Here is an 18548-nt window from a genome sequence, read left to right on the forward strand (position 1 = left end):
TTAGAGTGGATAGCAAATGGCTCCATCTCTTAGCTAATGGCAGTACCTTCAGACACTGCAGAAAAACTGAGCCACCTGTTTTTCTATTAACCCAGAAGCTTTCTATTAACCCAGAAGTGTTTGAAATAAAATCTATAAGCAACAGACCCACAAAATGTATGAAAGCATTATTCATTACAAAATGTTTCAACCTAGAGCATGTAAGGTTCATTATAAAACTTTTTTCTTTTGCAGTATTTCATTTTTCTAACATATTTTTAATCCTCCTGCCAATGGAAATGCTGTTGTCCTGTAGCACAGTCTGCTGGGCTTAGCATATTTACAACAGAAATGGCACTGTTTAGCTGTAGTTTGGTTTAGTTAGTACTGAGGCTATAGTGAATTATTCTTTCTTGACCTGCTTATTCAAAGCTTGAATGTTGTGAGCTCCTGACAGCTCTCTTCATGCATCCTAAGCCTGCTAAGCACCAGTCGGTGGCTTAAATATTTATTTCAGCTTGACATCTTCCTGAGGGATGTTGCCTCATTCTGTAGCATCAGAGATGAGAAAAGTAATGACAGCAAGCAAGTACAGAAATAGAAATAAAGCTAAGGTTCAGCTGAAGTTCACATTTTAACACAGGTTTATAAAGTAAATGGGGATCAAGACTTTTAAGGGCCAAATGTTGGGGGCGGTGCCTTGGTTTATTGTGGGGATGGACGTAGGAATGGATGGGATGGATGGGGAAGGACATGTCATTAGGTGACCCCCTCTCCTGCCAGGCAGGCTCTCGGGGAAGGGCTGGAAGTAGATTTGTCTGCATATGGTGTTCAATGAAGAAACGAATGACAGGGTCTCCCTGCTCACAGACAGGATGTCCAGTGATTTCTGTCAGCTAAGGGGAACATGTTCCACCAATGTAACTGATGGAAGAGGAACCAGGAGCCTAAATCCCATGTGTTCTCCCCTAGTACCACAAGCATATTGACAAAATAGGTTTATGCACATAGTAGAAGATTTTCATGCCTCATTTTATACAGGAAGGTTCTGGTTGCATTATGAAGTGCCTCCAGATACTTTCTAGTGTTCCTTTCTAGATCTCTTATGTATTTCCAATTTCTCTCTTTCTTTCTTTTTTTTTTTTTTTTTCTTTTTTCAACAGCCTGCCTCTTCCATGGCTCCTGTATGCTATGATTAACAACTTTGCCCCAGTGACAGTCAGCAGCAATGGTCTGTTCTGTGCGATTGTCCTTCTCTTCATCATGCTGCTCTTTGTCATTCTCTCCATCGCTTTCTGCAAGTGGAGGATGAATAAAATTCTGGGCTTTCTCATGTTTGGGCTTTATTTTGTGTTCCTGATCGTCAGCGTCCTCCTGGAGGACAAAGTGATCCAGTGCCCTGTCTCCATCTAGTGGAAAGTGCTGTTTCCTGAGGGAAAAAAAAAAAAAAAAGAAAAGAAAAAAAGAAAAAAGAAAAAAAGGAAAAAGAAAAAAGATAGATGTTTATTTATTCAAAATATATCTATATATCAAAATGAAACAGCAAAAACAAAACAAAAACAAAACAAACAAACAAAAACAATGGAAAGATTTGTAAATCTCCTATTCCTCGGCTTTAAATGAGAAAGAAAAAGATACAAAGGGAGGAACTCGGAGCGAAGACTGATTGCTGCTGGACAGTGCGGATGCATACGAAGGGCTGAGGCCAGCTGCGCCAACGTTTTCTTTGCTGCAGAACAACCTCGCCCCTCAGTACTGGGGATGCTGCACACGCACTGAGACAGTGAAAGCTATTCTTTCTTCTATGCCTACGGTACATATCCACAGACTACTTTTTCTCTGTAGTAGTATACACAGACACACAGAGTATTCATTTCTTGAAGATATAATCTTCTAAAGGGGAATGCTAATATTGACTTGGGGAGGGACCACCCTCCCACACACACCTCGGCATGGGATTTATCTGATGATCTGCTGATGCTGCTGAATGGAAAGCATTCACTGAGTGCATGAGTCACAGACAGAGAAGATCTTGCACGTCTCTTCATTTAGGTGGACTTATATGATGTGATTTCAGCAGAGCTGGAGAGTTATCAGTGTATGATCCTTTGCATCACAGTGCTATAAAGGCCATTGGCAGGATGTTACTGATGATTTACTAAATCTTGCAAAATGCTTCAGACTGCTGAAGTTCCAGCTCTAGCACTGAAGGGAGAATGTTGGCTGGCCATTTTGTGACTGATGCAGATTTTCAGTCTATTCACAGGCAAAGCCTGTCTGGGGATTTGCTCTTTACTCTAATACCAATGCAGCATGCAAAGAGATGATACAACTACTATGTGAACACAACATTTTTTCTAATGCAGCAATACTAACAACAGTACCAATGGCTTTCAGATGCTGTTACCATTATAAATTTGCCTTTTGATGCCAGAAGAGAAAGGCTTATTTGCTTATGCATAGTATTTCATACAGAAAATAGAGGTAGTTGTCAAGTGGCAGCCTAAATGCTGAAGTGGATATATATTTTACAAGCTATCTTTGTCCATTACTTGAAGTGTAAGGACCTTCACAGCTACATATAGACATTATTGCAAAAAATACCCAGCTGGCATACAAAGCTGAGGCAGTTCTTATCGCTTATATAAATCTTGAGACTAGGTAGGAGAAACTAACAGTTTAAATATAGTGGAGCTACAGGAAACCTACATGAAAATTTTTCATTATTGCTGGAAGAGTGAATGTCTAAAGAAGTCTGGGAAAGAGTGAAAATGCAGTATCTTAATGAAATTCTGACAGGATGAGGAGGTCCAAACTGAGAACAAAGAGAGAGAGAGAGAAAGAAAGAGAGAAAGCAATGCAGTGCTCATATTTCCTGTAGAGTGTATGATTTTGAAAAATGGGAGAACTGGAACAGGTGTTAAGAAACTATTTCAGATAATTGGTGTTTGTTTCTTCAAGTCTTTCTTTGCAGTTAGAGTTCATGAAATTTCAGCATATATCTATGACCTGTTTCAGCATTGTTCTGTATTTGTATTGTGCTCACAATGGCAATGCAATGCTCACAGCTGTGCAACAGAAGGCTCAGCACATTTTGTCTTGTCTGTTTTTCTGATGCTGTCACCATGCTTTCCTGCCTATGTTCCATGCTGTTTGCTTCTCACTCATCCCCTTTGTGGTCTACTGTATTCCTATTATCTGTGTTTGTATATATAACAGTAGCCAGCTAGAGAATAAGGACTTGACAGAAAACAACAGTAGAGAAAACCATAAGAAATACATATTAAAAAATATTGAAATATTAAGATTGTGAGATATTATTTAAAATGCGAGATACTACTGAGTAAAAAGCAAGAAAACTAGGAGTTACAATGTCTACTGCTCATGTCTTATCCTAAAGTATTAAGTCCTATATAAAGAATTACATTCAGAAACAGTATTTGATCTTAACCATACACTTACAACAGCTCTTGCTCCTTCACACACCTCTGTCATCGGGAGCACAAAATTGTCAGTGATGTATTTAATATCCTTCATTGCTCCAGAATCCTTACTTGTATTAACTATAGTGGTTTCAGTCTCTTAACATTTGTTTCTATGGGTGCACTCAAAGGTAAGATGTACATACATACAGTGCCCTCTGCTGAAAAGAATAGCAATCCTGCAAAAGATAATGTGACCCACATTGTGAGCTCAAATGAAGCAGGTGTCCCAAAATACAGAGCTGACTCTACAGTATAATCTGTCCCAGAAGATTCACCAAATGCTTTCTGTTGCTGATGACAGTGCTCAGAACAGGCTTTCAGTATGACCCAAGTGATTCTTTCGCAGGTGAGCAGAATAAGGCAGCGTGATCTAAAAGACCATGTGCAGGGTTGCGATAGGTCTGTGTATATGGCCACTTACAATAATCAAAGATTCTCAGACTCACTGGTCTACCTTTCAAATCAAGAAACCAAGGAAAGACAAGAGCCTGATCTCTGTTCAGTGCATTACTCCTGCTTTTTTTCTTCCGGCTTCATATACACCACATTGTAATTCCTGCAATGAAAAGAAAAAAGCCCTGCGTGACCTGGGGAGTTATAAGAGCAGGCTGGTGTGTACAGCAAGGCATAGGCAGCAACAGCAGAGACAACAGGCAGGCGGGGAGTAAGGAGTAGCTGATTGAAAGCCCTACACACCGTGAGTATTTCAGTCCAAAGCTGGCGTGAACAACTTGAAGGAAGACTTTTCTGTGTAGGGCTAAGGCTCGTATCCTGTAATGGCATTCATACACTGTCTTAAAATATCTGATTCATTTATTTCCTGGAGGATGTTGGCTGTGTCTGCTTACCCCTATCAATGTATTTATCTTGGAAGGTATTAGAAGTAATTTTCTACCCCTGAGGAATGAGACAGCTCATAGCTCCCACTGCCTTGCCTCTGCTGGGCAGATCATTATTCAAATGGCTGAATAACTCTGCTATGGGTGGCAGCTCAGCTCCAGAGGTAATGGGGGAGATTTCAGGTCTGTGGTGCATCTGGAGGAGGCTGTTTGTGAAAGCTGGTTATGCCGCACAAGAAAGACGGTCGTTTGCATAATTGCTGGAGTAAGCTGTTTCAGGATCCTTGCAAAAGTGTGTGTTCTTTGGTTTTAAGACAACAGCTGTGCTGATAGAGGAAAGAGAGGAATGAGAGAAGGGAAACCTCTTATCACATGCAGGAGGAATTTGAAAGTCATCAGCTGGAGAGCTGGAAGGACAGCTGGCAGCTGCTGCAACCCCGTGACTGGATGCTCATAGTCTGTCCCAGCTCAGCGCCACCATAAGGCACACCACTTGCTAGGACACTCCTATTTCACATTGACAGCAAATTTAGCAATCGTTGAATTGCCATGCTTTAACAGTAATATCTCTTTGGCATTCTCTCTTAGAATTCACTGACTGTTTTTCCAGTATAAGGTGTTTCCCAATGTTCATAACTGTTTCACTGTCGGATCTGTGACCATTTCTCAGAATTGTACACCTGGAAATCAAAATTAAATTTCTGTTTTAGACAGACAAAGTTTCGAATGACTTCATTAGGAAACTGGTCCTGCAATCTGCCTGAATTCTGCTGTGCATTAATCAGCATGGAAGTCTGTTCATGCACCTGTATGCCTGTTCTTATTTATTCAGTTGATGTCTGCATAACCCTCATGAAGCATATATTTATAATATAGAAATTGGTGTTACAGTAAAAATCCTGTTTGTTGCTTAGCGTTTTCTGGCCAATCCCATGTTGGCAACACCTGTAGTAAGGTAAGAGTACAGGATAAGGCTTCAGTTTAAGTAGACTTCTCTCCATAGCACCACACCTGAACAGAGCCAGTGTTGGATATGTTTTTTGGAAGGGATTTCCAGTAACATTCGAGCATGATTATGGATCAGATTATAACCTGTTGTAAACATTTTTGGCGCTGTCTTCATTGGAATTAAAGAAGAGAACGGGCCCCACTTGAAAAATACCATTGAAGTCCTGCAAGAATTTGCTGTTTTACACACAACCACACCAATCCAAACCATACAAAAGCCAGCTTCCTCTTGCGTAAGCCACTGGGGTGGAATCTGTAGGGTAGGTGCTATAGAAGTGCAATGTAAAGATGGTCTCTTCAAGAACTACATGTAGACATGGGAAGATCTTTCAGCAAATTTCTGGGCATTTTTAAATTATCTATTCTACTGAGAGTTAGTGCTTTTGTGTAGTGCAAACAGGCTTTCTGTGCCGGTATGCCTATGCTTATTTATTCCATAGATGGTGATGTCCGCATAATCCTCATGAACCGTAAAGCTCAGTGGGAGACAAAGAAACTTATCTAAATGTCATTTGATGTTTGTACTGGCAATGAACCTGCTATGTAATTTCCGTATATGCTACTCTGAAGTAGTTTATGGTAACTGTCACTCATGGTACTGTTGTCTGTGGATATGAAGGTCCATAAAGAGGTAGATTAAACATGTGGTTAATCTATACTATAAGAAATAGATGCTTAGAAATATTTTTAATGTTTGGGCGTTTTTTAAGGGATTATTTCTCTGGTTGTCTTTTATTTCATTACGTAATTAGAGAAATAGGGGAAATACATTTTTTTAATGATTCTCCTTTCAGCAGTAATTCCTTAAGATAGCAACTTGTGTTCCATCTTGGGTTCTAAATCAAATATGAGTCTGGATCAAATAGATTTATTTAATTTATAACAAAGAAATAATCCCTTCTCCAACAACTGGCACACTGAAATCCAGAAGCTTTCTGCCATTTACTTGGACAAGATATGGATTTTTATCCTAAGATCCTGTATTTCATAAGTGCTCTCATGTAACACACAGAATTGTCCTGGGAGCTATGTTCAAGGAGAAAAATTGCATTCACTTGTATTCTTGGAAACCATTTTACCTCTTGTAAATAACAATGACACAGCTAACTGAGAAAGAGGCATGGTTAGCTCCTTTGAGCAGGTGAGTCTTGTTTTCCGTCTGTTCCTGAGAAGTTTGATGTGAGAACTTGCAGGTGAAGACATAGCTGCAGAAGGTGATTTCCAGATTAGCAAACGTGATAGTTTGCACTGAATGGTGCAGAGTCCTGCTGCAGCCCTCCAACAGGGCTCCTGGCTGATGTTAGAAATGTTCCTTCTTGGATCTGGTGCCAGCAGTTATGGGAATATCATTGCTGAGATACCAGTCATTTCCTTTGGGACTGGGGAGAGTAACTTCCAGACTGAAGTTATACAATTTATTGCACCATCAGATACAGAAGTCATGTCTGGATCACAGCCCCATATTCCAGACAAGTCATGTGGATCTGCTGTGTGTTGCTAATTGTCAGTGTATGGCATCTCAGGACTTGTCTGCCTGGGTGAGTGCAGGCAGCTTGCACGCCCACCTTGCTCGAGCTCCAGCATGGCTGGACATAAGCCATCTCTTCTCCAGAAGCCATGTAACCACCTGAGCATGGTGCTGAGCCGTGCTCCCAGCCAGCCAGATCTAAGTCAGCCCCAGCCTAGAAGCCATGTAACAACTTGGGTAGACCAAATGCACAGCTGGCCACATCGGTCCCAAACAAGCCATTAGCAGCCCAGGACAAGACTGAGTAAGAAATGATGTGAATTGAGAATGGTAAATGAACTTTACTTTCATGTAGATTTATTGTGAATTCACCCCTCATCAACCACAAAATCAATCTAAACTATGAAATTTGTATGCGTTTTTAAAGATCTTGCACTTTACTACTTTTTTTACTTTTATTTTATGTCACATAGTTGTCTTAATGCAAAAAGAAGCCATAAAAGCCCAGAAGACTAGCTTTGGGTTTCTAAATAAGGGGATAATTAATTTTAAAATGAAGCATCCATTTCACATCTCTGTTTAAGTTATGATGTAAAATACTATCAAAAAAATGTACAGTAAAGCAGGATCTGGTTTTGCCTTAGTGAAGCTGTGAGTAAATCAGAGGGAGTTTGCTCATACTCTTGAGATTCCCTGTGAGACTGTACAAAACGCTGCACACTGCCTTTGCAGCAGGAGCTCAGTCCTGCCGTCCTTGTTCACCCCAGAAGAAGGAATACAGTGTTCACAGAGTCAGGCCCAATGACAGAATTAAATCCTCCTGTTACTCTAATACTTCCTCCCACCAAGATCACTGTAAAGGAAATCCCTTGTACTTTAGTGAGTTTACAAAAGTTGAGTTATTTCTGTCACATCTTTTTTACAAAGAAGTTAAGTATTTTAGGGTCAGGCTATACGATACTAATCAGGCAGTTCTTTTAATCCCCTGTCAAAATCAAGTAATGCCAAAGGGATTTTGCTTGGTTTTGTGTTCATTTCCATTACCAAAATCTCTGTTACACAGTCCTAATTTTGCAGTCCTGACTCTGGGGAATTGACTCATGTGAGTGGAAATTATTTCTGTCATAAAGATGGCAAGATCAAGCCTCTGTATTGTCTTGTGAAAATAATAGAAGCATGCTATAACTGACAATCAGATGCTATTTTTGTAATAAAGTTTTCTTAGCTTGATTGTTTCACTTTGTAGTTTTCATACTCTTCCATCTCTCATTTTCAACTTATTGTGAGAAAAAAATGAAGTCCCCCATCTTATCCATTTCAAACTTAAAAAAATCTATTACTGTGGAAGCTGGTCCAAACAGCCCCCAGAAAATTCCAGTTTTTCTCATGCGTTTATGCTTATGGATCATCATTCACTATATGAAACTCTTCTCTAAATCAGTGTATTCTCTGTGCGTATAAGTTTGTACATAGTATGGAGGTTATATTTATTTGTACATAGGCTCTCGGAAATAATCCCTTCTATCAAAGGTCCTACTTCACTCTATCTACAGAATGTTTCACTGTGTTGTGTACACTTTTTCACATAAATGTATGAACCTTATAATACTGGTACAGAGCTCTTCATATAAATAACTCTAAGTAATTAAGTTGTCTAAGTGTAGATAACAATAACAACAATAAATAATAACAAAAAGACTTGACAGTCTGTTATTTTGTTCAGTATTTTCTGTCTTCATTGTTGTGGGCTTGCTATGGCTCTGAAAATAGTCTTTAACTGCATCTCTGGGCTGAATGAGGTTCCACATGGCTACTCTTAATCATCAGCGTTAAAGCAGCACTCACTGCCTCTTGCCATGTCACTGTCCTATCTTGTGTGTGTACACAGATTGAGGAGAGTATCTGTGTTACAGTGAGCTTAAAATTTAGTTAAATGAGGATTTTTTTTGTCTACAACCTGATGTGCATCCACCAGATATCTTCCCTGGAGTATGTTGCTCTCTTTGGGCTAAGTTTCCCTACATTTCTGTACTAACACATTTGCTTGCAGATTGTTTTGAAAGCAATTCTTCATTTTGACACCTTGTTGTTTACTTTTCAGTCTGACATCCGTACAAGCTAGAATATTTGGCTATTTTTGAATCTGTTACTGGATGAATGACGCTTTTAAACAAAAGAACCTTCTTAATGAGAAAATCAGTAACATTAAAAATTTCCCATAATCAAATGTTCCAACAACAAGGATGTCACAAGATATACAGAGTTGTGCTCAGCAACTATATTTGATCAAATAGGCATTATTACTTTCTCTCTTGTAGTAGCCCAGGAAGTCTTTCTCCACAGTGAATAAAGATATTTTTAATAAAGCACTGTGCAACCCTTAAAGGTGTGAGGCTTGTGACAGAGATCTTTAATTCATCTTCAAACAAAGATTTAAGATTTTTTTTTTTATTGTAAAACCATGAGAGCTTTATAAATGGACTGAGTTGAGAATGGTGATTATCTAGACACATTTATGCCTGCCAACTGGGAAAAAAACAAGGTCAAACATATCCTACAGAAATCAAAGCTGCAGTATGCTGCAAGTCACAGAGGCATGTGCGAGATGCTTTGAAATTTAACTTGGAGGGGTACAGTTTAAGAGATAAGCAATGCTAGGTTTTATCTGCACAAGGAAGTGCAGGACCAGACACGTGCCCACAGGTGTGTGCACAGATGTGTGTACACATACAGTGGCCAGCACGCGAGTGTTTACAGTATGTTCCCGTGCTGTTGCACCCCACTGCTTGTTAGCGTTTGATCCCTGCTTCAGCTGTAGCTGCTTCTGGAAGGAGGCAAAAGGTTTGAAATCCTCTATTACCACAGCAGGCCTTGATGGCATAGGGCTGGTGGGAGTAGGGGAGGGAGAAAAATATGTTAAATTAACCTCCTCAGTGCCCCCCAGGGGAATGGTGGAGAGTTTCTTTGCCTTGTGTTTCCTCTTCTGCAAGCAAGTACTTCACTGCCTTGTCTGTCATGTCTGAAAACAAAGCAAAACAAACCAAAACAAACTCTGTTCATTCACAATTGCTTTTTCATTTAGAAGGACTTTTATTTGACAAAGAGGAAAGTGATGTGTGTTGTAAAACGAACTACTTGATCTCCACTCTGGAAAGACTTCAGAGCTTCTCTTTAAAATAGGGAATTCCCTTCCTGTCAACACCTCTCTCAGAGAAATAAATATTTGTGCCAAACTCTTGTAGAGAATACAGGCTGTAGATTATTGCCCTAAAGAGATGTTTTAATCATCCTGTCATCTCCCATTTACACAAATTTCCTTATCACAGTTTGTATAATATTCCTTTGTTGTGGGCAAGGGTTTTTTGGAGCCAGATGATGAGATGCCCATAATCAGGCCATAAATTTACAGTTTTGCCTTTGAGGCCTCAAACTCAAACCAAACTTGTTGCATGCTAAATACAAGGGTCACAGGCAGAGAAGTTCCCATTTGAACAGCACCAAGTCAGGCGCTTAAGCAACAAACCAAGAAGGGTCTCTTGGTGAGCCAGAGGCGTCCCCAGAGCTTGGTGGCTTCAGGGTACCTGCAGCCATGTTTCACTTGTCCACAAGCAATGATGAGCAAGTAACAGCCCCCCATTACAGCTCCCCCCAAATTGCTGCTATAAACACATGAAATTGGATGTTCTTGTTCCTCTGTAATGGATGGGTGCCTGCAGAGGAGCTAGGTCAGGGCCTAGGAGGGGGTCTGGCCTGCGATCTGAGGCAGAGGAGGTGGGTGTGAGGTTTTCTCCCTGTACACTGTGTTGCCAGGCCACTTCACTGGACTTTCAGTTTCATGCTGATTTGCAGGAATAGAGCAGCGTGGGAGGTAAATATGAGGAAAACTGATAAGAAAATTATCAGTTACAGTTTATTTCTAAAATCCCACTTCATAGACTGCTTCCCGTCCTGTCTCCCTGCAGCCTTGTTTAATTGTATTGTAACATGCAGTTTGGTTTTCAATTTGGTGACAGCAAAAACACTGACCCTACATGCTTATTTCCTATTCTTGGTTTTTAACTAGGTTGAAGGGAAAGAAAAACTAATCCCAGAATTTTCTAACTGCCTTTGAACATCTAGATTGACTCTTGTTATCATTTACGGCCTACTTACCATAAATTGTTACCATGCCATGTTGCTGGTTAGAATTTGCCTCCCATGGCAATGACCAGATCTCTCCAATTTGGTATCTGCATTTTCTTTACTCAGGGGTTATAGCATGATCCTTTGTAGCTAGCAGACACTGCTAGCCAAAGCTAACTCTAAAGAACTTGACTTACGGACCTCACAACATGCAGGACTCCTCAGCAGAATTAGTTTCAGTATTGGAAATATAGGATCCTTTTTAGGCTAATACACTGTATGTTTCAGCATTTGTGGCTCTGTCAAAAGTGTCAGTAAACACATTTTCCATTATATTTTATAGTCAATGCAGGAACTAACACAATGAAGCCAAAACTGCTCTGTCCTCGGCCCCATTTCTACTGCCCTATGCCCCTCCACACCACTGTCATCGCAGCTCCCCACGCTGCCCAGCATAATAGAAATGTTGCTACATGGGGGTGCCCCACAGGCAAAGGCAGGCATACTCAGAGCATGAAGGTCTTAGGTCTTGTTTACCTGTTTTAAGGCTCAGGCAGTGGGAAGGGCCCTCACCTAGAAAACTAAACCCAGAGCCCTGGCCAAATGGGCATGAAACAGTCTTAGTGTAACTCAGATTCTGAGCTTGAAGTTTTGTTTTATTTAAAGCTGGAAGTTTCAGACTTTTTCAGCTTAATTAGCATCTCAGGCCACCTGTGCTTTTGTAATCTATCAAACTTCTGGAAGAAGTGCAGTTTTGCTTACAGGAAAGAGCAGAGTAAGGGACTGATGCCAACACAATACTCCTTCAGGTACATTGCAAGCACTGCTGTCCTCCAGAACAAGGCCAGTTTGCCCCAGCTAGCAGCATAATTGATGATACTTTTAGCTGTCATTGGCACCTTTTCACAGCTGTAAGTACAGGGGTAAGGTTTGCAAACACCACCAGGCATCATGGTAGGAAAAGATATCAAGTGGTGTAAGTGTTGTTCTCTTGGTGTCCTCATACATTTCACAGTGGGTTTGTGCCAATGTCTGGATAACAATAGCAAGGTGACACTACTTACATCCACTCACCTTTTCACCTGCTCTGGTGAACTCTACCACTCCTGCCTTAGAGAAAAGAAACAGAAAAAATTGTATTGGTGCAATCTCGCTCCGGCATCTGCTCTAGCTTTGCCAGAGCAGCTGCAGTCACAGAGCCCAAGATACATACCTTGTAAGCAGAGGAATCTAAGAAGGGGCAAACGAAAACAAACAAAAAATCTGCCTACCATCATCTCTACCACAAACTGCAACAGGAAGAGTCTGGCATGTTGATCTCACAGAGAGGCACTAGTCTTAGGAAGTGCCAAGGCAGGTAGGTGGATTGCAGCACAAGCAGGTCATGTCCTCAGTATGTGCAAGCTGGCTTATCTGGATTAATAACTGGTACCAGCATGGCTGCTGAAGCCCTTATTTTCTTGGAATTACATTGACGCTAAAGTGTCCTGTAGCAGGTGTGTTTGAGGACACTTTCAGGCAATCATCCCTGCTGACAGAGATAATAATAAAACCTCTAACTCAGGAGAGAGCAATGTGAAGCTAAGGCAAATACAGTAAGCAGGATGGTACACGTCTGTGTGTCCTTGTTCCAAATATACACATACCTTAGTGTTGCAGCAGCTGTTCTCCTCCCCAGCCAAAATCCCTGCTGGCCATCCTTGAAACCAAAGCATTGTCTGGGCTCTGGGCTGTTTCAGTTCTAAATATTGCAGAGTAAGGGCAGTGATAGAGGGAACTGATAGAGTATTAAGTGCTGACTACACCTGCCAGCAAAGTGCAGGTGCCTAATCAAAATTCTGGGTTCCTCCAGGTTTCCATTGTAGAGAGCAAACCTCAGCCCTAACATACACCTGTGAGGACCTGTGCTTAGTGTTTTCCTTCTACAATTACTTTCTTTTCCTGACCACAGTTTCCCTGAATGCACGTCACATAACTCAGCACATTCCATCACTTCCTCAGCATCACACAGTGAAGGTCACTATACACCTGCAGGAGGGCCCTGAGTGAAAACACACACAGCATCCAAAGCTGCATGAACTCCCCAAATGCACCCACAACCTGCCAGCAGGAAGCACAGAGTGATTTGTCTGAGCCAGTTGCATATGGAGGTGCAGGCCATGCTGATTTTTCCCCATGGACCTCTAGTGAGTCAGCAGCAGAGTCAAAAGTGCTTTGCTGTCTTTGAGAAGAAAGGACAGGGAACTGTGTCATCCTTTACACCCTACAGAGAAACTGAAACAGTAAAGGCCTCAGTGAATCTCTTTTCCCTAGGTTAGAGTTGTGTTTTAATGCAAGTTAAAATGCAGCTAATTTGAATGAACTAGCAACCAGTAAAGCCACGTTAAGATAGGGCAAGTTGTTTTTCTAGCCAAACTTTCACTTTTTGTTGTTGTTGTTGGTTGGTTTTGTTTGTTTGTTTGTTTGTTTGTTTGTTTGTTTGTTTCTTCTTTTCCCTGGATTTTTCATTTACAGTGGACAGAATTACTCTGAAGAGCAAGTACCTTTATCTGGCTCCAGGAAAGCCTGTCTAACCAGAAATAGGGGAAATTGAGTGAGAATTTTTGAAATGAAATTTCACAGAATTAGGAGTCACCATCTGGGTATATGAATTTATTGCTAGAAAGGTAGTCTACATGCTGATGTGGAGATATATGCCGTGGGATAAGGTAAATGCAATCCACTTTGTGATACTAAAATTGCAAACCCAACCAGTGCATAGAATATCATCTGTTTGGGATATTTTAAATAGTACAAATGCATGTTTGTTTTCACCAGCATTATAAAATAGGTATTAAAATATTTCTGCGCTTTATTGTATTTAATGTCCTTTAGCTGGAGTAAACCTTGCCCTCAGGTAGCAGTGTCTTGTTTATTCACAGACACACACACCATCTCCAGTGATGTAAACGAAAAAAAATGTTGGCAACTTGTTACACATACACTGCTGTTCCTATGTCATGCTGGAATTTTCAGGCATTCAGTGTTTATACGTCGCTTCCTGTGTATTACATCCATCAGACTGCTGAAGGTCTAAATATTTTCCTGGTATAACTGTCTTGCTTACCTATATTATTTAGCCTGTGAGTTGTCACACAGTGAATCCTTGACATCACAGCTCCTCTCATCTGCATATATGCTCCAGCCATGTAAATGTTTGATCACTTGCTTTTTTGTACTAAAACCTCCTGCGAAGTCACTCATCTTTGTGAGTTGTGAGCATTTTTGCGCTAGTGCAAGAACCTCCTCTGGCATAAGGTAGAACCTTTCTCTGAACTACAGCAAGAAGGGTCACATAAGCCAACGGGACAGGAAGTCTGGGTTTCCTTGCATTGGCTGGCCCCGTTATCATCTTTCTACCCTGTTAACTGAGCTGTAAAAGCTAATGCAGGATGAAAATGTAACAGACAAAACACATGTATTTTCCATCTGCTTTATTAGGCTGAGATAGTTTTTACACTTTAAAAATCAAATACTGCTAGAAACCAGTGCAACATACGCTAAATGGCAGGACACCCTCTGCTAAAACAGGTTTGAGGTTGATGGCATCTCTCAAATATAGCATTCCTGCTACCAGTGTCTCTTTAACCTGATACCATACACTCTTGTGCATTTCATCTTCCTTTTCATGGCAGCTGGTGAAAATCCTTGATAAATGATTATCTCTTGTCCCTGAGACACTTATCCAAAGAAACACGTCGTGCATTTCCATAATTACTTCTGACTACATTACTGTGTCCTAAGGAAGGTGCTTCTGTTTTGGGGATAAAAAATGTTCCGACCTTGAGGCTGGAAAAGGGCTTTGTGTTCCCCTGACTGTGGGATGTTATCTGGCTCAAGGGCCATACTGGGAATCGTGGGATTCACAGCGAGGGGGGGAGGTGAGGAGCAGAATGCCCCTTGAATAGCCCTGGAGAACCATCTATCCACTTTACCTTCAGTGCCTTTGTCCAAAGAACAATAGGGAAAGTTCAGGAGGGAGAATTTGGTGATCAGCTTAGAGCTGCAGAGAGCACAGCTCTGCCACATGTGCAATGATCACTCTATGGTCACAGACAGAAGTGGTCAGGGGAGAATATAGCAGGGAGAGAGATACAAGACAGAGAAGGCAAGAGAGGGGGGGGACATTTCCATTTCTGCAAGACACAGTATATCCTCTTGTTTCTTCAGATCTGTAATTCTTAACCCCTTTTAACAGGTCTGAATGGTTGGAGCCTGTATTCTCTTTAACTTTGTAGTGCAGCCTGAGTGAACTACCAAGCTGGCTTATTTCCCAGCTCAGACAGTCTCTATGGGCCTGGTGGTGCTCTCAGCAAAACCCCCACTGGCTTCACAATGTGTAATGTAGAAGATGCACCAAGAGTGAGTCTAAAGGAGTCACTTTGCATCTCGGAGTCACCTCTTGTTGGACTGCTGCTTTCAGAGGTTGTACCAAGTGTGACAAACATTCGTTAGCCAATAACATAGGCTCAGGAAAGGGTCTTGGTGAAGTAACATTTTATTTGCGATTGCAATGACGGGCAAGCAGGAGAGTGCTTGTGGATGCAATTTTCACACCTTTTATGCTCTGTTTCCCAAAGCTCACTCTCTCCCCTGGTTCCCCATTGGCTGAGTACTACAGGTTCGCACACTGTCTGATGCTGATCACTAGTTTCATACAAATATTATCAACCTTTATTTCCTCCCTTTGTTTTTCTTATCTTTTGCAACCTTCTTACTGCTTTTAATGGCTTTTTAGCCTTTTGGTCACGTACACCCAGTCAGTGCTTTTCCTTTGAATATCAATCTAGTACTTGTTTCCCTCCATACATTGTGCAATCCCAGGAAGCAGCATGCCTGGCACTTCCTGTGCTTATGTTACCAAGCCTGATGCAAAAAACAACATTTTTGTTCCTACAGAAGAGAGATGAAAACAAGATTAATCCATTAGTGAAGACAAAAGATTAAAAACATCCACAGATGAGTACAATTTGTCTGTGCAGTGCTTCTTAATGTACCAAAAGACTAGGGAGATAGTACATTGAGTTCAAATTCATTACATTGCTGTAGGGGAAAAAAATGCATCCTGTGGTATGATATTACGATATTGCTCATTTTATACAATTATTTCATCCTTGCAAGGTGTAATGAAGAAATATCCTGACAGTATGAAGTCCACTTCAATCAAAGTACTAGGGGATCAATAGCAAATACATTACCCAAATCTCTCAGTCTTCTCTGTTTCCTTTTAAAAAGGTAAATGATTTCTTAAGGAAACAAGGTGGGATGCCTGTCTCTGTGCCTCTTCCCATCCGGATTTTTTTCTAGTATTTTACTCATTGACTAGTTTCACTCGAATTTGACAGAACTGTGAAGGTATCGAAGATAATTCAGTTCCCATGAGCTTCATGGTAGCAGCCACCTGAGGGCAGAGGAAATGGTTGTTATCACATGCCTCTTCTTAAAATGAGGTGGAAACTATGAGACATGGAGGAGTCATGGGAGGGATAAGAAGAGACCTTATAAATACCTTATCAACACAAAGTCTCTCTTTATGTGTGTAAGACACAGAACTATAGGACATCTGACCTTATCAGTTCACAGAGCTCCATTCACTGTCCTTGGTTGTCTGGCTGGCTTGTACAGTGACTAAAGCCTCTCCTGTAGCAGCAGTCCTGCAAGTAATATATGGGGCTAAGGACACTGTGAAGCATCAGAGGCTATGGGTTTGAATACATGGGATGTCTGCTACAAGCTCCTGCCCAGATCCCACAGGCTGGAGGCTGGGGCAGGCACCACCCCTGAGGTGTGCCAGCCATGGGCGGGTAGCATGGGGAGGAGGCCTGATAGTTATCCCGGGTGGTTTGGCAGTGCTGGGAGTAAAATCAGCCTCCCAACAGGAAGAAATGTAAGAACTCCTCAACAAGAGGGAAAAAAAAATGGGATGTGGTATGAACGTGGGTGGGTGAACCCACAAAAGTGGAGGTGAACATACTGTGGGTTTTTAAAGTACCATCAAAGGCTATTGTTAGTCAGAGACCTTTATTTACTCAACAGGTTTCTTCAGCTGAAGTTGACGGAGAAACTTCTGATATGTTAGGAAGCATTCCCTAACTTTTTATTTAAAAGACTATAGGGATTATGTTATGAAGGAAATTTAACATTTGATTTCTCTTATTGAAGATATCTGAAATGATACATGCAGAAAGATGACCTGTGTATCTGAATTGGATGGATGATGACATATCTGTAAAGTCATCAATTTTGGAAGGTTGCCTACTGGATTAAATGGCAGCCCTCTGATTAAAGTAGAGCCAAGCATATTTTGAGGGAGAAAAAGGATGAGCTCTCTCCCTAGTGATTAACTTCAATGGAAATGTGTGGTTATCTGCCAGTCTCATTGGTTTTCTTATGGATACCTAGTGGGAAAAAGGTTAGACTCAATAGATGTTTATCACAGCCTGAGGCTGATTGAATGTAGGAGGATCCTTGCAATAAGTCTTCCCCCGCCAGTCACTCAGTAATGGCTTCATGTGTTTGCATCATAAACCCTCACCAACTGAGTTTTTATTTTATTTTAGAGCCCAGCACCTCTTGCAGTGAGGAACGAATAATCTAGCTCGCAGATTAGAAGCAGTCCTGTATGTTTTCGACAAAACTCATTTTGACAACAGTAGCAGCACACCAAATTTAGCTCCAATAAAAAGACTTCTATTTCCTATCTTGCCCTTGAAGAGCCTAAGAGAATTGCCAGATGCTTCCCCATGACTCTTCTAATTGATGCCATGGGTACATCCCAGTGATGAAGAAAAGAACACTACTAACACTTAAAACCAGACATCCTCAACAAATGAAAATTACCACCACCTAAACCAACAAAGTGCTCTTAGTAGTGCTCTGAAAATTATTGCTAGATCCAGCTAACCTCACAAACTGTATCTTAGTTGTTTACCATTCTTTATCTAGAAGCAAGCCCAATGAGATCTTTCTGAAGTACCCCTTACAGCCAGTTACCACAAATATCCTGTAGAGATTTTCATACTGCTAGGTCTATTTATGGTTTTCAGGAAATAAAAAGGACAGATTCTACTGTCCTGAAAGACAAATACATTTGAGTGATTTGCAAACTGTACCAAAAAGACCATGAAAGAAAAATAATTGTTGTCAACTATTGCTTCATTTTAAAATGCCTATCCAATGGAGGAGTAAAGAGAAAAGATTGTTTTTGCAGGTCCTATTTGGTGCTGATAAGTTTCATGTGAAGGCAACAGAGACTCAAATGACAGAATATTTGTATGACTTGGTTGGAACTAAAATGTCTGTCAGGCTTTGCATCATCCATCATCCTTCTTGCTATCTGAAGAACAGCAGCAGCCAGATATCAGTCATATGATTGATGATAAATCCAGTGCAGGTAAACTTACAGGTGGTACTAAAGTAAAGGCAAAAGCAAATGGTGAATATTTTGTTGCTTGGATTTAACCCTCCACTGGTCATTTATTTAGCCAGGAACAAAAAACATTACAGCCTCCACAACCTGTTTTATTCACCACATGAAAGGTCAAGTTCCCAGGTTTGTCCATTCCCCACAGTGATGTTTCATGGTGTGGGAGCAACACCTGCAAAATC

General features: G+C 40.9%; 1 protein-coding gene and 1 long non-coding RNA gene across 7 annotated transcripts in view; one reads left to right on the top strand and one right to left on the bottom strand.

Annotated features, from left to right (window-relative positions):
• Window positions 1-18548, top strand: part of SLC24A2 (solute carrier family 24 member 2) — a 144743-nt gene that overhangs the window by 114230 nt on the left and 11965 nt on the right. For 2 of the 5 annotated variants that reach the window (XM_083817109.1, XM_083817106.1), the window contains one exon: window positions 1143-8426. The exons of 1 other annotated variant lie outside the window; for it this stretch is intronic. In XM_083817109.1, coding sequence (XP_083673235.1) covers window positions 1143-1392 — 250 coding nt within the window. In that variant the 3' untranslated portion in view covers window positions 1393-8426. Of the gene's footprint in view, window positions 1-1142; window positions 8428-18548 lie in introns of those variants that run through there. 2 more of the 5 variants (XM_083817107.1, XM_083817108.1) reach the window with 2 other exon arrangements.
• Window positions 1650-17693, bottom strand: LOC310889536. 2 transcript variants are annotated; one of them, XR_014576607.1, is made up of 3 exons: window positions 12173-17693; window positions 11976-12011; window positions 1650-9798 (listed from the first exon to the last, which is right to left on the bottom strand). It is a non-coding gene; the product is annotated as an uncharacterized lncRNA (long non-coding RNA). The 2 variants fall into 2 exon arrangements; XR_014576608.1 differs by having other exon boundaries at window positions 1650-12011.

This window comes from Anser anser (genome assembly GCF_964211835.1).
Source record: "Anser anser genome assembly, chromosome: Z".
In the NCBI taxonomy this organism is placed as follows: domain Eukaryota; kingdom Metazoa; phylum Chordata; class Aves; order Anseriformes; family Anatidae; genus Anser; species Anser anser.